Raw genomic sequence first — 24,206 nt, 5'->3', positions numbered from 1 at the left:
CCAGCCACCACCGGCCTGAGGAGAGACACATGGAACGAGGGGTAATCACGGGGAAGCTGTAACCTGTAACTAACCTCGTTCAATCTCGTCAGGACTTTAAATGGCCCCACAAACCACGGCCCCAGCTTCCGGCAGGGCAGGTGGAGGGGCAGGTTTTGGATCAAGAGCCAGACCCGGGGCACCGGGCCTCACTGCGGTGATGGTCTGCACTGGCTTTGTGGCGCAGCACAGCCCGCTGAAGGTGAACATGAGCGGCGTCCCATGTCTCCTCCGTGCGCCTGAACCAGTCGTCCACCGCAGGGGCCTCGATCTGACTCTGATGCCACGGCGCCAGAACCGGTTGGTACCCCAGCGAGTTCTGGGCCATCTCTGCCCAGGGCACGAACGCCACCTACTCCCCCGGCCAGTCCTGGCAATAAGACCTCAGAAACCTACCCACATCCTGGTTCACTCTCTCCACCTGCCCGTTACTCTCGAGGTGAAAACCCGAGGTAAGGCTGATCGAGACCCCAGATGTTCCATGAACGCCCTCCAGACCCTCGAAGTGAACTGGGGACCCCAATCAAACACGATATCCTCAGGCACCCCGTAGTGCCGGAAGACGTGTGTAAATAAGGCCTCCGCAATCTGTAGGGCCGTAGGGAGACCGGGCAGAGGGAGGAGACGGCAGGACTTAGAAAACCGGTCCACAACGACCAGGATCGTGGTGTTACCCTGTGAGGGAGGAAGATCGGTAAGGAAAACCACCGACAGGTGCAACCAAGGCCGTTGTGGTAACGGATAAGGGGTGTAGCTTCCCTCTAGGCAGGTGCCTAGGAGCCTTACACTGGGCACACACCGAACAGGAGGAAACATAAACCCTCACGTCCTTAGCCAAAGTGGGCCACAAGTACTTCCCACTCAGACAGCGCACCGTCCGACCGATGCCTGGATGACCAGAGGAGGGTGACGTGTGGGCCCAATAGATCAGCCGGTCACGGACAACAGACGGAACATACAGACGCCCAGCGGGACACTGGAGGGAGTGGGCTTTGCACGTAGCGCCTGCTCAATGTCCGTGTCCAGCTCCCATACTACCGGCGCCACCAGGCAGGAGGCCGGGAGTATGGGGGTGGGATCCATGGGCCGCTCTTCTGTGTCATACAGCCGGGACAGTGCGTCTGCCTTCACGTTCTGGGAACCTGGTCTGTAAGAAAGGGTGAAAACAAAACGGGTGGAAAACATGGGCCACCTTGCCTGGCGAGGGTTCAGTCTCCTCGCTGCCCAAATGTACTCCAGATTGCAGTGGTCAGTCCAGATGAGAAAAGGGTGTTTAGCCCCCTCAAGCCAATGTCTCCACGCCTTCAAAGCCTTTACGACAGCCAACAGCTCCCGGTCCCCCACATCATAGTTTCGCTCCACCGGGCTGAGCATCCTCGAGAAGAAGGCACGGGGCGGAGCGTCGGTGGCGTACCCGTGTGCTGAGAGAGCACGGCTCCTATCCCAGCCTCGGACGCGTCCACCTCCACTATGTATGCCAAAGAGGGATCCGGATGGGCCAGCACGGGAGCCGAGGTAAACAGAGCCCTCAGGTGACCAAAGGCCCTGTCCGCCTCAGCCGACCACTGCAAACGTACCGGTCCCCCCTTCAGCAGTGAGGTAATGGGAGCCGCTACCTGACCAAAACCCCGGATAAACCCCCGGTAGTAATTGGCAAACCCTAGAAAACGCTGCACCTCCTTTACTGTGGTGGGAGTCGGCCAATTACGCACGGCTAAAATGCGGTCACTCTCCATCTCCACCCCTGAGGTGGAAATGCGGTACCCTAGGAAGGAGACGGACTGTTGGAAGAACAGGCATTTCTCAGCCTTGACGTACAGGTCATGCTCCAACAGTTGACCCAGCACCCTGCGTACCAGGGACACGTGCTGGGCGCGTGTAGCGGAGTATATCAGAATGTCATCAATATACACCACTACACCCTGCCCGTGTAGTTTCCTGAAAATCTCGTCTACAAAGGCTTGGAAGACTGATGGAGCATTCATCAACCCGTACGGCATGACGAGGTACTCATAATGCCCTGAGGTTGTACTGAACGCCGTCTTCCACTCGTCTTCCTCCCGGATACGCACCAGGTTGTAAGCGATCCTGAGATCTAGTTTGGTGAAGAAGCGCCCCGTGCATTGACTCAATCGCAGTGGCGATAAGAGGTAGCGGGTAACTGTACCTCACAGTGATCTGATTTAGGCCTCGATAGTCAATACACGGGCGCAGACCTCCCTCCTACTTCTTCACAAAAAATTAACTCGAGGAGGCGGGTGAAGTGGAGGACCGAATGTACCCATGACGCAGGGATTCAGAGACATATGTTTCCATAGCCACCGTCTCCGCCTGTGACAGGGGATACACGTGACTCCTGGGAAGTGTGGCGTCTACCAGGAGATTTATCGCACAATCCCCCCGTCGATGGGGTGGTAATTGAGTCGCCTTCTTTTTGGAGAAGGCGAGAGCCAAATCGGCATATTTGGGGGGGAATGCGCACGGTGGAGACCTGGTCTGGACTTTCCACCGTAGTAGCACCAACGGAAACCCCTAAACTCCTCCCCGAGCACTCTCGCGACCACCCCGTGAGAACATTCTGTTGCCATGAAACAGTGGGGTCATGACAAGCTAACCAGGGTAGGCCTAGCACCACGGGAAATGCAGGAGAGTCAATGAGGAAGAGACTGATTCTCTCCATGTGGCCCCCCTGCGTCACCATGCCCAGAGGAGCGATGGCCTCCCTAATCAATCCTGACCCTAATGGTCGACTGTCTAAGGCGTGAACTGGGAAGGGCATAGCCACTGGAACGATGGGGATCCCTAAACTATGGGCGAATGATCTGTCTATAAAATTCCCAGCCGCGCCTGAATCGACGAGCGCCTTATGCTGGGAATGCGGGGAAAACTCAGGAAAAGTAACAAACAAAAACATGCAACAGAGGGCTCTGGGTGAGAATGGTGCCTTCTCACCTGGGGTGACGCCAGAGTGCCCTGCCTGCTGCCTCAACCCCCAGAGGAACCAACCCGACACCGACCGGCAGTGTGACCTCTGCGGCCACAGATGGTGCACGAGACGGTACCTCCTCCGGTCTCCCTGAGCGCAGCACCTCCCAGCTCCATGGGCATCGGAGTAGTGGTGCTGGGGGATGGAACCAACAGACCCCTGTCTGGACGTCCACGGGTGGCCAGCAGGTTATCCAGCTGAATGGACAGGTCCACCAGCTGGCCGAAGGTGAGGGTGGTGTCCCTGCAGGCCAACTCCCGACAGACGTCCTCGCACAAACTGCAGCGATAGTGGTCGATCAGGGCCCTGTCGTTCCATCCCGCGCCAGCGGCCAGGGTCCGAAAGTCCATAGCGAACTCCTGGGCGCTCCTCGTCCCCTGTCTCAGATGAAAGAGACGTTCACCCGCCGCTCTACCCTCGGGAGGGTGAACGAGCGGCGGGTGAAATCCTCAAAATGGTCCAACGCCGTATCTCCTTCTCCCCACACGATGTTGGCCCACTCCAGGGCTTTCCCCGAGAGGCATGAGACGAGGGCGGACACCTTCTCACGGCCTGAAGGAGCCTGGTGGACGGTTGCCAAGTTAAGGTCCAGCTGTAACAGGAAAACCTGGCAGCGTGCAGCCGTCCCATCGTACTCCCTGGGAAGTGCGAGACGAATCCCACTGGAACCGGGTGTGGAGGGGGTGAGTAGTGGAGACCCCGGTGGTGGTGGGGAGGGCGCTGAAGGGACTCTCTGTCTCTCCCAGTGGTCCATCGTCTGGACGACATGGTCCATGGCGGCGCCGAGGCGGTGAGTAATCGCCGTGTGCTCCCGGATGCGCTCCTCGGCCCCTATACCAGGGGTACCTACTCCTGCTGACTCCATCTTGCGGGTGTGTAATTCTGTCAAGAGGTGAGTGTAGCTGGTGCATCGAAGCCAGGCGGAGAAGAGCAGAGATGAGTGTACAAAGCACTTTACTAAGGCAATCATTTGCACTAAATACACGACCTGTAATGAGGGAATGATGACCAGGTGTGTGGGAAAACAAGACAAAACAAATGGAAAATGAAAGGTTAATCGGCGATGGCTAGAAGACCAGTGACGTCGACCGCTGAACGCCACCCGAACAAGGAGAGGGACCGACTTCGGCGGAAGTCATGACAGAATAGAGGGCTATTTGGGACAAGCATAGATACTATCAGTTACTCATTATGTACAGTCTCATGGTTTCACATCCTGATTAAGACTCATATTTTTAGTTTATCCGTGGACAAACGACATGACTTTATACTAACGTAATGGAATACTAGCATGCTAAACTCCCATAAACATGACACTACATACCTTTGGTTTTGCAACCCTCTGGGGACAATTAAGTTAGACCTTTCTTTGTTACCTAAATGCCTGTTATTAAGCAGTTAATGTATGATACGTCTTAACTTGCTGCACTTCTTCGTTCCTTTTTGTATGGTAGCCTATCCATTGTGAACCGCAAACTTGGTTGAAAAAAAGAAATAAAGCAACACCACACAGTTTAACGAACCCCTCTCCCCATGTGACCTACTTGTTGTGTGTATGTACTGACATGTACATTACCCGTCAAAAGTTTGGACACACCTCGTCATTCAAAGGCTTTTCTTTATTTACTATTTTCTACAATGTAGAATAATAGTGAAGACTTCAAAACTATGAAATAACACATGTAGTGACAAAATAAATGTTAGACAAATCAAAATATTTTATATTTGAGATTCTTCGAAGTAGCCACCCTTTGCCTTTGACAGCTTTGCCCACTCTACGGCATTAGAGTCAGAGTCATCACATTAATGTTTTTAAAATTGTCACTGGAAAAACCAGCTAGGCGGCCAATAGCTGCCTGAGTAAATGTCATTCCTAAACTCTGTATTTCTGCTCTTTCACATCGATTACTTGTTCTATATGAACTTGCTCTAAACACCTCCTGCTGTGTGCTGTTCAAGCTGCACCTGAACCTGGGTGAATAATTTGATTATCTGTCATAGCTGTATTATCTGTGAGTGCGTGAGTGAGTGAGTGAGTGAGTGAGTGAGTGAGTGAGTGAGTGAGTGAGTGAGTGAGTGAGTGAGTGAGTGAGTGAGTGAGTGAGTGAGTGAGTGACTGTGTAAGTGTAATCTGTTATAATCAAATCATAACAAATTTGATTGGTCACATACACATATTTAGCAGACGTTATTGCGGGTGTAGCAGATGCATGTGTTCCTAGCTCCAACAGTGCAGTAGTATGTAACAATTCACAACAATACACACATCTAAAAGTAAAGAAATGGAATTAAGAATTATATAAATATTAGGATGAGCAATGTCGGAGTGGCATTGACAAAAATACAGTAGAATAGAATACAGTATATACATATGAAATGAGTAAAGCAGTATGTAAACATTATTAAATTGACTAGTGTTCCATTATAAAAGTGAAAAGTGATTCCATGTCTATGTATAAAGGGCAGCAGCCTCTAAGGTGCAGGGTTGAGTAACTGGGTGGTAGCCGGTTAGTGATGGCTATTTAACAGTCTGATGGCCTTGAGATAGAAGCTGCTGTTTTTCAGTCTCTCGGTCCCAGCTTTGATGCACCTGTACTGACCTTGCCTTCTGGATGGTAGCGGGGTGAACAGGCTGCGGCGCGGGTGGTTTATGTCCTTGATGATCTTAATGGCCTTCCTGTGACATCGAGTGCTGTAGGTGTCCTGGAGGGCAGGCAGTGTGCACCCAGTGAGGCTTTGGGCAGTTACTAGTTACCTGTCCTAAATTGTAACCAGTAGCATATCTTTTGGATTACCCAAACTCAGTAGCATAATCAGATTACTTTGTTACTTTTTACTTTCCCCTTAAGAGGGATTAGAAAATACAATATTACCACTTGTCAACATTGCAAGATAAATCTATGTCAGAGTTTACATAGCTGGCCTTAAATGGATGTTGCATTTTAATTTTTAATTTCACCTTTATTTAACCAGGGAGGCCAGTTGAGAACAAGTTCCCATTTGTGAAGGAGGCTTTGTTGCGAAATAGGAAGCTGATTCTAGATTTAATTTTGGATTGGAGATGCTTAATGTGAGTCTGGAAGGAGAGTTTACAGTCTAACCAGACACCTAGGTATGTGTAGTTGTCCACATATTCTATGGCAGAACCGTCCAGAGTAGAGATGCTAGGCGGGCGGGCAGGTGCGGGCAGCAATCCGTTGAAGAGAATGCACTTAGTTTTACTTGCATTTAAGAGCAGTTGGAAGCCACAGAAGGAGTGTTGTATGGCATTGAAGCTCGTTTGGAGGTTTGTTAACACAGTATCCAAGGAAGTACCAGATGTATACAGAATGGTGTCGTCAGCGTAGAGGTGGATCAAAGAATCACTAGCAGCAAGAGCGACATCATTGATGTATACAGAGAAAAGAGTCGCCCGAGAATTGAATCCTGTGGCACCCCCATAGACTGCCAGAGGTCCGGACAACAGGCCCTCCGATTTGACACACTGAACTCTGTCTGAGAAGTAGTTGGTGAACCAGGTGCGGCAGTCATTTGAGAAACTAAGGCTATTGAGTCTGCCGATAAGAATGCGGTGATTGACAGAGTCGAAAGCCTTGGCCAAGTCAATGAAAACGGCTGCGCAGTACTGTCTTATCTATGGCGGTTATGATATTGTTTAGGACCTTGAGCGTGGCTGAGGTGCACCCATGACCAGATCGGAAACCAGATTGCATAGTGGAGAAGGTACGGTGGGATTGAAAATGGTCGGTGATCTGTTTGTTTACTTGGCTTTAGAAGGGCAGGGCAGGGCAGGAATGATATAGGTCTGTAACAGTTTGGGTCTAGAGTGTCTCCCCCTTTGAAGAGGGGGATGACCGTGGCAGCTTTCCAATCTTTAGGGATCTCAGATGATACGAAAGAGAGGTAGAACAGGCTAGTAATGGGGGTTGCAACAATTTCGGCTGATAATTTTAGAAAGAGAGGGTCTAGATTGTCTAGACCGGCTGATTTGTAGGGATCCAGATTTTGCAGCTCTTTCAGAACATCAGCTATCTGGATTTGGGTGAAGGAGAAACAGGCAAGTTGCTGCGGGTGGTGCAGAGCTGTTGGCCGGGGTAGGGGTAGCCAGGTGGAAAGCATGGCCAGCCGTAGAAAAATGCTTATTGAAATTCTCGATTATCGTAGATTTATCGGTGGTGACAGTGTTTCCTAGCCTCAGTGCAGTTGGCAGCTGGGAAGAGGTGCTCTTATTCTCCATGGACTTTACAGTGTCCCAAAACATTTTGGAATTAGCGCTACAGGATGCAAATTTCTGTTTGAAAAAGCTAGCCTTAGCTTTCCTAACTGACTGTGTATTTTGGTTCCTGACTCCCCTGAAAAGTTGCATATCAATTGCATTAATAGGTCATGTAGGCTTCTAACCCATTACTTTCTACTTCAACACAGATAATAAAACGAGTAGGCTATATATTTACATTAAAAACCAGTCTATCAGAATTCCAGTCATTCCAATTAATTAAATGCCCCTTGATCTTCAAGAATATGACTTGGAAATATGGAAATGTAGATAATTCTAATTGTTAATACCTAAAAATAACCCCAAAATAGGATTTATTAGCTTATGTTTTTGTCATGGAAGAATGATTGGGCTCATTGCTTCAAAACATGGTTGAAAAAGAAATGATGCTCTCATGGATTGGCATTTTTTGAGCACTACTGAAAAGTGCTATTTGCATGACCTGAAAAATTAAATTTTTTGTCATTTAGCAGACGCTCTTATCCAGAGCGACTTACAGTAGTGAATGCATACATTTCATACATTTTTTCTCTGTGCTGGCCCCCCGTGGGAATCGAACCCACAACCCTGGCGTTGCAAACACCATGCTCTACCAACTGAGCTACAGGGAAGGCTATGCTGTTTTTAAGCCTATTGTTTATGTTTTTGTTGGTGACACCATAGAATTAGGAATTATAATGCCTAATATAATAGGATCTCTATGGTTGATACTTTGATATCTCAATAATATGCAGATGTTGAAGTCTATCAAAAGTGCGTATGTATGGAGCACAGTACCAAAGAGGAGTTTACAACATTTACATTACATTACAAGTGCTAGTTAACAAAAACGCAATCTTTATTTATTATTTTTTTTACCTGGGAGGAACTCCCTCAAACTTTTATTCCATAGGCTGGGATCTGCACTATGCAGCTTTTGCAAGAGCGCATTTTTCACTGGGTGTCCACGGGTCGTAAAAACAGTGATTGATTGGCAACAGCCTACGCTTCTTCAATTCAACCATTATTGGAGTAAAATACACCTATACATTTGTGAACAGTGGTGGAAATTCTACCTTTAACTAATAACGAGGAGAGGCAAAATCAATAATCAATCAAGGTATTACTTTTATTAAAAACGTATTATAATAAGGAGGCTGGTCGCCTCACCCACGCAGGCGAGATGGAGTGAGAGCCTCCTGTACAGAGAGTACAGGATCATGTATATAGTCAAGCTACCCAATGCAAGCATCTGCAAAACATGTGACACTATGTATCTGTATGTTTGAAAAGGTGAAAAGGTTGCCTCAGTCTGTCACAACAGAGTGAGGACAATAGGGGCCAGAATAAAAGGAAGTCACTCAAGACATACTTCCTCTAACAGTAGATCAACAGTTCCCAGAAGTTGGGCAAGCAAGTGCATTTGACTGTCGGCCCAGATTATGTATGGTCGTACTGGTCACACACACACACACACACACACACACACACACACACACACACACACACACACACACACACACACACACACACACACGGTGGTGTGTGTGTGTGTGATGTGGTTCAACATCCCAGCTATGCCAAGTTCCACCAACACCAAGCATACTCCCCCTTTCCGAGCAAAAACCTGATGGAACCTTTGTCAGCAAATGTAATTTCTACATGATTTCAACTAACCTTTTAAATTATGTTGACCTGGGGTTTAAATCTGGTTAAAGTGACAAATAAACTGTGTATATTGGAGGTTAACGTCAGTCTGATGAAAATAACATTTATTTTTTCCCTGTAGGAAAAGACTGTTGACTACCACTCTCTAAAATGAGAGGTGTTCTCTACTCCCCTCCCTCCCAAAGATTAATCGGAAACATCCATCTTATCCTGTGTCTAAGTTGCGTCTCAAATGGCACCATATTCCCGATATAGTGCACTACTTTTGACCAGGGCCCATAGTGGTGCACAATAAGGAATAGGGTGCCATTTGGAATGCAAGCCTAGATAACATGTTTGGGAGGCTGCCATCTTGCTTGGTCTAAAAGCTTTAACTTTGGGAAATGCTTATCATTCCTCAAACTGACCAAATTTGAATTTGCTATCAAAGTAACATTTTGATGGGATGTAAAAACAGCCTGATCAAAGTCCTGTAAATGACTGTAAGAGAAACTTATAAATCTGAATGTAATTTCCACGAGTGAGGAAACTCACTACATAGTATGTAATGTGTTTAGTAGCTTTATGTTTTGGTGGGGGTTATTTTTTTATCTTGAATGTTCTGTACACTACAGATGTGCTGTCAGACAAGTAATAAAAAAGGGATTCAAGGGCTCATCTCTGCAGAAGTTTGAGAGCTGAAATTGCTCACAGGAAGCAGGAGAGAAAAAACTCTCTCAAAACACAATCCAGAGCACTTTTCTGTTGCTCCATCCTGTAAAGTTGATGACTTGTATAAGCCTGAGATTAGAGAGAACCTCTAGAACTCACAGCTTTCCCTCTCTCTCTCTCTCTCTCTCCCTCCCTCCCTCGCTCCCACTCCCTCCCGCTTGCTCCCTCCCTTTCTCTCTCCCCCTCTCTCTCTCTCTCCCCTCCCTCCCTCCCTTCCCCTCTCTCTCCCTCCCTCCCCTCTCTCTCTCCCTCCATCCCTCTCTCTCTCCCTACCTCCCCCTCTCTCTCTCCCTCCATCCCTCCCTCTATCCCTCTCTCTCTCCCCCCTCCCTCCCTTCCCCTCTCTCTCCCCCTCCATCCCTCCCTCTATTCCTCTCTCTCCCTCCCCCTCCCTCCCTCCCCCCCTCTCTTCCTTCCTCCTTCTTGCTCTGAAGTTTACATCACAGATGCTCTGTTGTTTCAGCTTTGGGAACTTTGATCAATCCAAAGCTGCCAACCTCCAGCAGGACAAGGTCAGCAAACTAGACGACACATACCATTGTCAAACACAGCCAGCCACCATCTGTTATAGCATACAGTCTGTTCAGTCTGTCATCTACGGTACCTGGCCTTATGTCTCCAAGGACTCCCTGAGTTTAATACACCACCTATCACATTAATGTGTCCATTAACCCCACCCCACACACATATTTCCTACAAAGACTCAGTGTAGCGGTAGCATGAGAGGCCTATCGTTTAATCCTTATGTGGATATGCGCTGAGGCCTGCAGTTCAGCTGTGATTGTCAAATCAAATTTTATTGGTCGCATACACATGTTTAGCAGATGTTATTGCGGGTGTAGCGAAATGCTTGTGTTCCTAGCTCCAACAGTGCAGTAATATCTAACAATACACAACAAATCTAAAAGTAAAATAATGGAATTAAGAAATATAGAAATATTAAGGACGAGCAATTTCAGAGTCCGGATTATAAATATATAGTGTATACACACAGTATACAGTATATACAGTGAGGGGAAAAAGTATTTGATCCCCTGCTGATTTTGTACGTTTGCCCACTGACAAAGAAATGATCAGTCTATAATTTTAATGGTAGGTTTATTTGAACAGTGAGAGACAGAATAACAACAAAAAAATCCAGAAAAACGCATGTCAAAAATGTTATAAATTGATTTGCATTTTAATGAGGGAAATAAGTATTTGACCCCCTCTCAATCAGAAAGATTTCTGGCTCCCAGGTGTCTTTTATACAGGTAACGAGCTGAGATTAGGAGCACACTCTTAAAGGGAGTGCTCCTAATTTCAGCTTGTTACCTGTATAAAAGACACCTGTCCACAGAAGCAATGAATCAATCAGATTCCAAACTCTCCACCATGGCCAAGACCAAAGAGCTCTCCAAGGATGTCAGGGACAAGATTGTAGACCTACACAAGGCTGGAATGGGCTACAAGACCATCGCCAAGCAGCTTGGTGAGAAGGTGACAACAGTTGGTGCAATTATTCGCAAATGGAAGAAACACAAAAGAACTGTCAATCTCCCTCGGCCTGGGGCTCCATGCAAGATCTCACCTCGTAGAGTTGCAATGATCATGAGAACGGTGAGGAATCAGCCCAGAACTACACGGGAGGATCTTGTCAATGATCTCAAGGCAGCTGGGACCATAGTCACCAAGAAAACAATTGGTAACACACAACGCAGTGAAGGACTGAAATCCTGCAGCGCCGGCAAGGTCCCCCTGCTCAAGAAAGCACATATGCATGCCCGTCTGAAGTTTGCCAATGAACATCTGAATGATTCAGAGGACAACTGGGTGAAAGTGTTGTGGTCAGATGAGACCAAAATGGAGCTCTTTGGCATCAACTCAACTCGCCGTGTTTGGAAGAGGAGGAATGCTGCCTATGACCCCAAGAACACCATCCCCACCGTCAAACATGGAGGTGGAAACATTATGCTTTGGGGGTGTTTTTCTGCTAAGGGGACAGGACAACTTCACCGCATCAAAGGGACATTGGACGGGGCCATGTACCGTTATATCTTGGGTGAGAACCTCCTTCCCTCAGCCAGGGCATTGAAAATGGGTCGTGGATGGGTATTCCAGCATGACAATGACCCAAAACACACGGCCAAGGCAACAAAGGAGTGGCTCAAGAAGAAGCACATTAATAAGGTCCTGGAGTGGCCTAGCCAGTCTCCAGACCTTAATCCCATAGAAAATCTGTGGAGAGAGCTGAAGGTTCGAGTTGCCAAACGTCAGCCTCGAAACCTTAATGACTTGGAGAAGATCTCCAAAGAGGAGTGGGACAAAATCCCTCCTGAGATGTGTGCAAACCTGGTGGCCAACTACAAGAAACGTCTGACCTCTGTGATTGCCAACAAGGGTTTTGCCACCAAGTACTAAGTCATGTTTTGCAGAGGGGTCAAATACTTATTTCCCTCATTAAAATGCAAATCATTTTATAAAATCTTTGACATGCATTTTTCTGGGTTTTTGTGTTGTTATTCTGTCTCTCACTGTTCAAATAAACCTTCCATTAAAATTATAGACTGATCATTTCTTTGTCAGTGGGCAAATGTACAAAATCAGCAGGTGATCAAATACTTTTTTCTCTCACTGTATGTGATGGGGATGTATAGAAATTATGGACAGTATATAGATAGAATATATAGTATACCTGAAGAATACATAGGCTAGAATAGTACATGTACAGCAACAGTTGAATAGGATGTCATTGACTAGAATACAGTATAAACCTATGAAATGAGTAAAACAGTATGTTAACATTATTCAAGTGACCAGTGTTCCATTATTAAATTGACCAGTGTTCCATTATTAAATTGACCAGTGATTCCATGTCTATGTACATAGGGCAGCAGCCTCTAAGGTTCAGGGTTGAGTGACCGGGTGGTAGCTGGCTAGTGACAGTGACTACGTTCAGGGCAGGGTACTGGGTGGAGGCCGGCTAGTGACTGCTATTTAATAGTCTGATGGCCTTGAGATAAAAGCTGTTTTTCAGTCTCTCGGTCCCAACTTTGATGCACCTGTACTGACCTCACCTTCTGGATGATAGCGGGGTGAACAGGCCATGGCTCGGGTGGCTGAGATATTTGATGATCTTCCTGTGACACCGGGTGTTGTAGATGTTCTTCAGGGCAGGCAGTGTGCTCCCAGTGATGCGTTGGGCTGACTGCACCATCCTCTGGAGAGCCCTACGGTTGCCGACGGTGCAGTTGCCGTACCAGGTGGTGATACAGCCTGACAGGATGCTCTCAATGGTGCATCTGTAAAAGTTTGTGAGGGTCTTAGGGGCCAAGCCAAATTTCTTCAGCCTCCTGAGGTTGAAGAGGTGCTGTTGCGTCTTCTTCACCACACTCTGTGTGGGTGTACCATTTCAGATTGTCAGTGATTTGTACGCCGAGGAACTTGAAGCTTTTCACCTTCTCCACTGCAGCCCTGTCAATGTGGATGGGGGCATTCTCCCCCTGCTGTCTCCTGAAGTCAGCTCTTGTTTTGTTGATGTTGAGGAAGAGGTTATTGTCCTGGCACCACTCCTCCAGGGCTATCACCTCTTCCATATATGCTGTCTCGTCGTTGTTGGTAATAAGGCCTACTACTGTTGTGTCGTCTGCAAACTTGATGATTGAGTTGGAGGCGTGCGTGGCCACACAGTCATGGATAAACAGGGAGTACAGGAGGGGGCTGAGCACACACTCTTGTGGGGCCCCTGTGTTGAGGATCAAATCAAATGTATTTATATAGCCCTTCTTACATCAGGTGATATATCAAAGTGCTGTACAGAAACCCAGCCTAAAACCCCAAACAGCAAGCAATGCAGGTGTAGAAGCACGGTGGCTAGGAAAAACTCCCTAGAAAGGCCAAAACCTAGGAAAAAACCTAGAAAGGAACCAGGCTATGAGGGGTGGCCAGTCCGCTTCTGGCTGTGCCGGGTGGAGATTATAACAGAACATGGCCAAGATGTTCAAATGTTCATAAATGACCAGCATGGTCAAATAATAGTAATCACAGTGAACAGGTCAGGGTTCCATAGCCGCAGTCAGAACAGTTGAAACTGGAGCAGCAGCACTGCCAGGTGGACTGGGGACAACAAGGAGTCATCATGCCAGGTAGTCCTGAGGCATGGTCCTACGGCTCAGGTCCTCCTAGAGAGAGAAAGAAAGAAAGAAAGAAAGAAAGAAAGAAAGAAAGAAAGAAAGAAAGAAAGAAAGAAAGAAAGAAAGAAAAAGAGAGAAAGAGAGAATTAGAGAGAGCATACTTAAATTCACACAGGACACCGGATAAGATATAACAGATTGACCCTAGCCCCCCAACACAAACTACTGCAGCATAAATACTGGAGGCTGAGACAGGTGGGGTCAGGAGACACTGTGGCCCCATCCGATGATACCCCCAGACATGGCCAAACAGGCAGGATATAACCCCACCCACTTTGCCAAAGCACAGCCCCCACACCACTGTGGATCAGCGTAGTGGAGGTGTGGTTTCCTACCTTCACCACCTGGGGGGGCGGCCCATCAGGAAGTCCAGGACACAGTTGCACAGGGATGGGTTCAGACCCAAGGCCTCAAGCTTAATGATGAGCTTGGAGGGTACTATGGTGTTGAAGGCTGAATTGTAGTCAATGAACATCATTCTTACATATGTATTCCTCTTGTCCAGATGGGATAGGGCAGTGTGCAGTGCGATGGCAAATGCATAATCCGTGGATCTATTGGGGCTGTATGCAAATTGCAGTGGCACTAGGGTGTCGGGTAAGGTGGAGGTGACTAGCCTCTCAAAGCACTTCATGATGACAGAAGTGAGTGCTACGGCGCAATAGTCATTTAGTTCAGTTACCTTATGAAAGGGTGATGTTTTTCTCAGACTAACCCATCCACAGAGCAATCACGATCCCTCCCACACAGCCTCAGACATCCCTCCCTTCACCCACCATCCTCTACATCATCTCTCCCAGACACCCTTCACCACCACTGCTCCTCCGTCTCTCCCTGCAGGGCAGACCCAGGGTTTCCTGGTCGATTCCTCATTTCACGAGTTTAAGGACCAGACATGAAATGGGTTTAGAATATTTATTAAGGAAATGGAATGGATGTGAGAATGAGGATTCAGTGAGGAAATGAAAATGAACTGGATGAAGCCGAGGGCTGCAGATGAAGGATCCAGAGGGGCTGACTCTGTAGGGTTTGGCTTGGAGTCTCAGGTAGACATCACCGCCAGGTCGTGGTAGTTAGGCTGGTGTGGTAAAGGCAACATAAGTAAAAGGAGAAAGGAGGTGGGGGAAGGGGGGAGAAGGGATGTGACACGAAACAGGAGGAATGACTGGTCAGATTTAAGTAGGATGGTAGGGGGGGCTTTACTGCTATATGGCCTGTACTACAATAGCCCAGAGAAACGCATTGAGCAACATTCATAAATTACAAAAAAGTCTGTCAAAAAATGTATCATAAGAAACAAGGTTTTGAAGTGTCTGCCCTATATCTAGGAGACATAAGAAAGCTCAGGAAATATGTTTCCTTTTTTTACACATATTTAACCCCTTTTTGGGGTTGGCACAATACTACCTTCATACTTCCGTACCGGTTACTTTCAGATGAGTCTCGTGACACTTGTGGGGGTTGTAGAGCGTCTCTGTGTCCATAGAGTAGTCATAATAGTTTGTAGGTCAACCTGTACGGACGCTACAGACCTTTTTGTGAGAAGACTGATTTTGGGGACGTCTCATATCGCTAGCTTAAATTGACGGATTTTGATGGGGATTTTTTTATTATGTTACTTAGATTCAAATCAAAATGTATTTGTCACATGCGCCGAATACAACAGGTGTAGACCTTACCATGAAATGCTTACTTACAAGCTCTTAACCAACGGGGGAGGGGGGTCAATGTAAATAGTCCGGGTGGCCATTTGATAAATTGTTCAGCAGTCTTATGGCTTGAGGGTAGAAGATTGCACCAGTGCGACAATCAACTCTAGGGGCTTAAGGAAAGTGAGAATAGGTATTGAGGCTGATTAGCAGTTAGTAGCAGCTGGAACTTGTTTGAGGAGTTACGTTCAAGACAACTAGTGTTGCAAACAGTCGTTGAGGCTGATTGGTAATAGTTAACAGCTACTGCTTGTTAAATTGCTAGGAATCTGCATTCAAGGAAACTAGTTATGTGTTACATTCAAGTCTGTTCCTTTCTCTTACATTTTTGTTAATTCTTGACACCATCAAAAAAACACTCCTAACCTCTGGTGTCTGTGTCTTTTTGGAGATCTGTGCTAAACTGACATCCCACAGATTGTAAAGAGTAAAAAGGTGAAGTTAGTATGTTTGTGTGCAAATTCCTCATTTTATCATATTGGCCTATAATTTGACAAGAGTGTTTTCGGTGCGGAGAATGGCCATAGACTTGCCTTGGCTGAATGTGAACAATACTGTGAAATGTTCTGTGTTTCTGTGCATTTAACAGTAAACCCAGGACTTTCTGCTGGATGGTGGAGCTCTGATGTCCTTTCATGTAGAAATAGATCCCAGGAGGTCTTCCTGCTTTTCTGTTTTTAGTATAAAGCTAGAGTTGGTTCTGGGAATACTGAAAGTTGAAAGCTGTTGAAAGGAAATGTTTTATAATATATGATCATTCATTTACTCAGCGGTGTGTGTATTTTTATTAATGTCTTTCTGTTTGTTTGCTGTCTAGGTAAATGATTGACTGGACAGGCAGTGAATGCTAGACGCACAAGTCACTGACCTCACACTGTCAACCGCAGAAGAACAGCTGGATGTAGTTACCTGGCCATCGTTAAGTTGACAGGACCATCCTGGATTGTGTACCACCGTTCAATTACGGTATTATTGGTCAGCAGACGTATCATGGACATACACAAGGATTCCTCATCTATGTGACTTTTGTCTGACCGAACATTTTTCTATAGAATGCCAAGGCTTTCCCTTCAAAATATAAGGAACTAGTATTCTGGTCAGCTTTTTACTCTGAGATGTTGTTGTTTTCCAACAGAGTCAAGAGGAGCCTGTAATTGTGATGAGGAAGACAGGGACTGTTTCTGTTCATCAGAGGAACCCGGCGTTCAGCCTGTTAGAGCCACGGAATCTCCAGGGGAGGAAATATTCTCAGACATCACTTGGAAATTGGAACTTTCAATAAGTGGCTTCTCTCTGTTTTTCCCTTCCTTCCACCTCCCAGACAACTGAGTTTTTAATCTACCACTACACCATGTCTCTATCGAAGTGGAGGAAGATCAGGGCATTTACTGTGTTTTCATGCATTGTAACTTTCACCACGTTCCTCTTCAGTTACACGTTGAGAGATCCCTCTCTGTACTTCTTCAAATACGCCATCCGCAAGTCGGACAGCTTCTTCTCTAAGGGCCAGTGTGGCTGTCGACAGTGTATGACCGAGCTGGAGGATGACCCCTGGTTTACTGAGAGGTTCAACCTGTCTGTCCACCCTCTGATGTCTAGGAGGAACAGCCTGCTGACTGACGACACATACCGCTGGTGGCAGGTGAGATGTTACCACTGCTAGGGTTAGGATTGAACTGGGATGTGGACATGAAGCTAGGATTAGGGCTGAACCAGGATGTGGACATGAAGCTAGGATTAGGGCTGAACCAGGATGTGGACATGAAGCTAGGGTTAGGGCTGAACTGGGATGTGGACATGAAGCTAGGATTAGGGCTGAACCAGGATGTGGACATGAAGCTAGGCTTGGGGTTGTGTTAGGGTTGAATTGGGATGTGGACTTGAAGCTAGGGTTAGTTTGAACCAGGATGTGGACATAAAGCTAGGATTAGGGCTGAACCAGGATGTGGACATGAAGCTAGGCTTGGGGTTGTGTTAGGGTTGAATTGGGATGTGGACTTGAAGCTAGGGTTAGTTTGAACCAGGATGTGGACATAAAGCTAGGGTTAGGGCTGAACCAGGATGTGGACATGAAGCTAGGGTTAGGGCTGAACCAGGATGTGGACATGAAGCTAGGGTTAGGGCTGAACCAGGATGTGGACATGAAGCTAGGGTTAGGGCTGAACCAGGATGTGGACATGAAGCTAGGGTTAGGGCTGAACCAGGATGTGGACATGAAGCTAGGGTTAGGGCTGAACCAGGATGTAGACATGAAGCTAGGTTTATGGCTGAACCAGGATGTGGACATGAAGCTAGGGTTAGGGCTGAACCAGGATGTGGACATGAAGCTAGGGTTAGGGCTGAACCAGGATGTGGACATAAAGCTAGGGTTAGGGCTGAACCAGGATGTGGACATGAAGCTAGGGTTAGGGCTGAACCAGGATGTGGACATAAAGCTAGGGTTAGGGCTGAACCAGGATGTGGACATGAAGCTAGGGTTAGGGCTGAACCAGGATGTGGACATGAAGCTAGGGTTAGGGGCTGAACCAGGATGTGGACATGAAGCTAGGGTTAGGGCTGAACCAGGATGTGGACATGAAGCTAGGGTTAGGGCTGAACCAGGATGTGGACATGAAGCTAGGGTTAGGGCTGAACCAGGATGTGGACATGAAGCTAGGGTTAGGGCTGAACCAGGATGTGGACATGAAGCTAGGGTTAGGGCTGAACCAGGATGTGGACATGAAGCTAGGGTTAGGGCTGAACCAGGATGTGGACATGAAGCTAGAGTTAGGGCTGAACCAGGATGTGGACATGAGGTTAGGGTTGAGGTTAGGGTTAAACTGGGATGTGGACATGAAGCTAGGTTTAGGGTTGAGGGTTAGGGTTGAACCGGGATGTGGACATGAAGCAAGGGTTAGAGAGTTTGGGTTAGTCCACCCTCTGATGACCTGGAGGAACAGTCTGCTGGCTGATGACACGTACAGGTGATGTCAGGTTCTGAGACTTACAGGTGAATAACCACACAGGTGAGTTTGGTTCAGTCACATCAGGCTAACCGTCCTAATGATAATCAGGATAAGGAAGAAAACCTTGTCCATGACGAGGTTATTAATGATACTGTGCGTACCAATGCCCATGAACGATACCATCTCCTAGTCAGCTATACTTTGAGGTGGCTAATTTCTAAGATTCCACCAGATAGAACTGAATGACTACTTAATGAATACCATTCAACACTACTAGAGAAGTCTAGATCCAATAAACTGAGAAAAAAACGTTACACTCCCTGTTTCTCAGTATTTCAGAGACGAGAGCTATTCTATTTTTGAACCTAATCCGTGGCCATATTGAGTTCAAAGCGTAGGCCGATGGTATATTGAGCTCTAAATTATTCTTGCCTCAACCCTGCATCACAGTTTGTCAGTTTATTCTTGGTTTTTCTAAAGCAAGGTCATGTACAATGAAGAATGAGCTGCCGATCACTTAGGAACAGCCCGGTTACAATGTCTAACAGTCAAATTGTACGCCGTTGTTCGTTTTAATTCAAACATCAAAAGTCCATTCACCCTTCTTAGAAGCCAGTTAGGAACACTTTCTTGTAAATTAGAATTGATTCTGGGGCTATTACCAGTGGCTGCCACCATCGTGACTCTATTAAATTAAATCAGGAGATACACGTTGGAGGTGGAAGGATCACATCACATGCCCTGAGACGTGACAGGATCGCATGCCCTGAGAGGGTTCTATGGAGATGAGGTTATCACATTCACCTTGACCAATTAGATGTAAGAGTAGATGGAATATTAACTAGAAGGTAACCTCCTGTTACTCATAACTTGTTTCATAAGAGGTGAGGCTTGATGAGAACTGTCTTGGTCCATCTACTGGCTCTGTTAAAAAAAAAGTGTCTTGGTGTGTGCTAGGGTTGAATGGTGAGAACCCGGTTACTGAGATTTACCGGGATTTACTCCCAAAACCACTCCCTTTTTCCGGGATAAATAACTGTTTTGAAAGCCAATACTAACTAGCATTAGCGCAATGACTGGAAGTCTATGGGTATCTGCTAGCATGTTAGCCGACTTCCAGTCATTGTGTTAACGCTAGATAGCAATTGCGCTAATGCTACTTAGCAACTTACTTCAAACTGCACGCAGACATAACAATGGTATCTTTAAGTTCATCTGACTCTGGGGAAGTAGATAAAGGGCCTCATTGCTGAAATCCAAAAGCGTCCCTTTAACAAGATAGAGTTTTTTTTATGCTGAGAACTGAAAGTATGTTTTTAAATAAAATCCTTAGAGTGTTCTTTAAACATTACTCATGTTTTGAAAACCTCCTTTAAATAGAACCATGAAGAAACCTGTAGGAAACGTTATGGGAAGGTTGTATGCAAAATAACCATATGACAATCATTCTCTCACCAAGATCTAAGAAACATATGGTTCTCAGATAATTATGCGCTGGCTGGCCTGTCTCTGCTGTGTCTCTACCTCTTCCCTGTCTCTGCTGTGTCCCTACCTCTACTGTCTCTGCTCTGTCCCGAGTGGTTAAAGACCAAACTGAAAGACTTGAAGGTCTCCCTCTCTCTCCAGTGGTTGCAGGCAGAGCAAGAGCCGGCCAACTTCAGCGAGGTGGTGGAGAAGTTGTTCCAGGTCATCCCTGATGCTGACCTTTACATGGATGCGGGCCCTGAGCGCTGTAGGACCTGTGCTGTGGTGGGGAACTCTGGGAACCTTAAGGGCTCCCACTACGGAGCCCTCATCGACTCCAGTGATGTCATCATAAGGTGACTCATCAAGCTTGTTTTCTGGTTTATGAGTTATATATTTTAGGAATGGAACTACAAAGCCAGATAAGAGTGATTTTGTTCTGTATAGCATTCATGCCTGACCAATATCTAGGCTTTGATGTATTTTACAAGTGTAATCATTGTAGTCCAGTTTCTTGATTCACACCCCTACCTTTTGATAAGATTACACCTGAGCCGGGATACAAACGGTTTTGTTCTATCAAGGCGTTTATAGCTTACAATTATCATCACAATAGCTCATGAAAGGTTATATTGGAACAAACACAAGTTTGTTCCATCAAGGTGCTTGTATAGGCTATGAATATCATCTCACCTGTTTAATTATACTGTGATCTGATCATTGTGACATGTAGGTGTAGACGCCCCATTTGGTTTGATGTCAATATGATTTCACCCTAGCATAGACCGTTCCTCCCTTCATGTCACACTTGTCAGCTGCCCTACCTGTTGTTCCCATGTCAGTTTGTCTCATAGAAGTCAAAGCCACTTGGCCCCAAAACCTGTTTTAGCATGATGTGCCATGCGATTTAGGGCTTTCGCTATTTTGTAGTAGTCAGCTGGGTGGGACATGATATAGGTTAAGGAAGGATCACAGAATTCCATCCAGGTCAGCAGAAGGGGTCAGCTAATGAAATTGACTGCTGAGAAAACTTTCCTTAACTGCAGGTGGCAGTTAATCACCCTTGGTTTTATGTGTTCAGACTATACACACTCTGGCACATAGATGGGGGTAGGGTTAGTGCCAATTAGTCCCTCCAGGATTTTGCTCAGATTTTTTTTATATTTGAGGGCAAAAATGTTTGATTTTTACATGGCAATATGTAATGATTTTGGCCAATTTGTTGTGAAAATATGCTGAGGGAAAAAGTTTGTTTTTGTGGCTTGATTGAACCATATTATGCAGAAAATGTGCAGTGATTGGTTTAAATTGAAAGCCCTCTTTTTGTACGACGTTGATGGGTCAGTTTAATGCGATACCTGAGATGATTTGACTGTTTTATGCTGAAATAGTGCAGTGATTGGTCAAATTTGCAAGCCCTCACATTATATGCGATCGCAGAATTACAGAATCTTAGAGGGACCTGCCAATACTCTGAGAAGAAGAAATAGGGTTAGAGCAGTAAGGCTAATGAAGCCGACTGTAGACGAAGGTCGGAGAGTGAAACTGGGGGAGGTGCATCTGTGACAGCCGAAAGTTGAACACTGGTGATTTTCCAACAGCAAGGCTCAGATCAACTTGGTAGTGTCAACATACCTTTGGTCATGTAGTGTATGTGTACACCTGCTCCTCCTTATTCCAAAATCATGGTCATTAATATGGAGTTGGTCCCCTCCTTTGCTGCTATAACAGTCTCCCCTCTCCTGGGAAGGCTTTCCACTAGATGTTGGAACATTGCTGCGGGGACTTGCTTCCATTCAGCCACAAGAGCATTAGTGAGGTTGGGCACTGATGTTGGGCGATTTAGATCTGGCTTGCAGTCGGCGTTCCAGTTCATCCCAAAGTTGTTCGATGGGGTTGAGGTCAGGGCTCTGTGGAGGCCAGTCAAGTTCTTCCACACCGATCTCAACAAACCATTCCTATATGGACCTCGCTTTGTGCATGGGGGCATTGTCATGCTGAAACAGGAAAGGGCCTTCCCCAAACTGTTACCACAAAGTTCGTCTAGAATGTCATTGTATGCTGCAGCGTTAGAATTTTCCTTCACTGGAACTAAGGGGCCTAGCCCGAACCATGAAAAACAGCCCCAGACCATTATTCCTCCTCCACCAAACTTTAAGGTTAGCACTATGCATTGGGGCTGGTAGCGTTCACCTGGCATCCGTCAAAGGGTGATTCATCACTCCAGAGAACGAGTTTGCTCCAGAGTCCAATGGCAGCGAGCTTTACACCATTCCAACCGACGCTTGGCATTGTGCATGGTGATCTTAGGCTTGTGTGTGGCTGCTCAGCCATGGAAACCCATTTCATGAAGTTCCCGACGAACAATTCTTGTGCTGATGTTGCTTCGAGGCAGTTTGGAACTCTGTAGTGAGTGTTACAACCGAGGACAGGCGATTTTTAAGGCATTACGTTCTTCAGCACTAGGCGGTCTCGTTCTGTGAGCTTGTTTGGCCTATCACTTCGCGGCTGAGCAGTTGTTGCTCCTAGACGTTTCCACTTCACAATAACAGTGCTTAGAGTTGACCGGGGAAACTCCAGCAGGGCAGAAATATGACAAACTGACTTGTTGGAAAGGTGGCATTCTCTGAAGGTGCCACATTGAAAGTCACTGAGCTCTTCAGTACGGGCCATTCTATTGCCAATGTTTGTCTATGGAGATTCCATGGCTGTGTGCTCGATTTTATACACCTGTCAGCAACGAGTGTGGCTGAAATAGCCAAATCCAATCATTTCAAGAGGTGTCCACATACTTTTGTGTGTGTGTATGTACTCTCAGCAAAAAAAATAAACATCCCTTTTTCAGGACCCTGTCTTTCAAAGATAATTCGTAAAAATCAAATTAACTTCACAGATCATTGTAAAAGGTTTTAAACACTGTTTCCCATGCTTGTTCAATGAACCATAAACAATTGATGAACATGCACCTGTGGAACGGTCGTTAAGACACTAACAGCTTACAGATGGTAGGCAATAAAGGTAACAGTTATGAAACTTAGGACACTAAAGAGGCCTTTCTACTGACTCTGAAAAACACCAAAAGAAAGATGCCCAGGGTCCCTGCTCATCTGCATGAACGTGCCTTAGGCATGCTGCAAGGAGGCATAAGGACTGCAGATGTGGCCAGGGCAATAAATTGCAATGTCCGTACTGTGAGACGCCTAAGACAGCGCTACAGGGGGACAGGACGGACAGCTGATAGTCCTCGCAGTGGCAGACCACGTGTAACAACACCTGCACAGGATCGGTACATCCGAACATCACACCTGCTGGACAGGTACAGGATGGCAACAACAACTGCCCGAGTTACACCAGGAACGCACAATCCCTCCATCAGTGCTCAGACTGTCCGCAATAGGCTGAGAGAGGCTGGACTGAGGGCTTGTAGGCCTGTTGTAAGGCAGGTCCTCACCAGACATCACCGGCAACAACGTCGCCTATGGGCACAAACCCACCGTCGCTGGACCAGACAGGACTGGCAAAAAGTGCTCTTCACTGACGAGTCGCAGTTTTGTCTCACCAGGGGTAATGGTCAGATTCGCGTTTATCATCGAATGAATGAGCGTTACACCGAGGCCTGTACTCTGGAGCGGGATTGATTTGGAGGTGGAGGATCCGTCATGGTCTGGGGTGGTGTGTCACAGCATCATCGTCCTGAGCTTGTTGTCATTGCAGGCAATCTCAACACTGTGCATTACAGGGAAGACATCCTCCTCCCTCATGTGGTACCCTTCCTGCAGGCTCATCCTGACATGACCCTCCAGCATGACAATGCCACGACCCATACTGCTCGTTCTGTGCGTGATTTCCTGCAAGACAGGAATGTCAGTGTTATGCCATGGCCAGCGACATGCCCGGATGTCAATCCCATTGAGCACATCTGGGACCTGTTGAATCGGAGGGTGAGGGCTAAGGCCAATCCCTCCAGAAATGTCCAGGAACTTGGTGGTGTCTTGGTGGAAGAATGCGGTAACATCTCACAGCAAGAACTGGCAAATCTGGTGCAGTCCATGAGGAGGAGATGCACTGCAGTACTTAATGCAGCTGGTGGCCACACAAGATACTGACTGTTACCTTTGATTTTGACCCCCCCTTTGTTCAGGGACACATTATTCCATTTCTGTTAGTCACATGTCTGTGGAACTTGTTCAGTTTATGTCTCAGTTGTTGAATCTTGTTATGTTCATAGAAGTATTTGCAAATGTTAATTTTGCTGAA

General features: G+C 46.7%; 1 protein-coding gene across 3 annotated transcripts in view; it reads left to right on the top strand.

Moving 5' to 3' along the window:
• The window catches only part of LOC106588596 (CMP-N-acetylneuraminate-beta-galactosamide-alpha-2,3-sialyltransferase 1), a 42,892-nt gene that overhangs the window by 9,455 nt on the left and 9,231 nt on the right, over positions 1-24,206 (top strand). Inside the window, exons 2-4 of one of the 3 annotated variants that reach the window (XM_014177753.2) lie at positions 16,358-16,506; positions 16,676-17,182; positions 20,112-20,305. In XM_014177753.2, the coding sequence (XP_014033228.1) occupies positions 16,892-17,182; positions 20,112-20,305 (485 nt within the window). In that variant the 5' untranslated portion in view covers positions 16,358-16,506; positions 16,676-16,891. Of the gene's footprint in view, positions 1-15,848; positions 15,976-16,357; positions 17,183-20,111; positions 20,306-24,206 lie in introns of those variants that run through there. The other 2 variants (XM_014177752.2, XM_014177751.2) reach the window with 2 other exon arrangements.

This window comes from Salmo salar, chromosome ssa27, assembly GCF_905237065.1.
Source record: "Salmo salar chromosome ssa27, Ssal_v3.1, whole genome shotgun sequence".
NCBI classification, from domain to species: Eukaryota; Metazoa; Chordata; class Actinopteri; order Salmoniformes; family Salmonidae; genus Salmo; species Salmo salar.
This window is presented reverse-complemented; position numbering and strand designations above follow the sequence as displayed.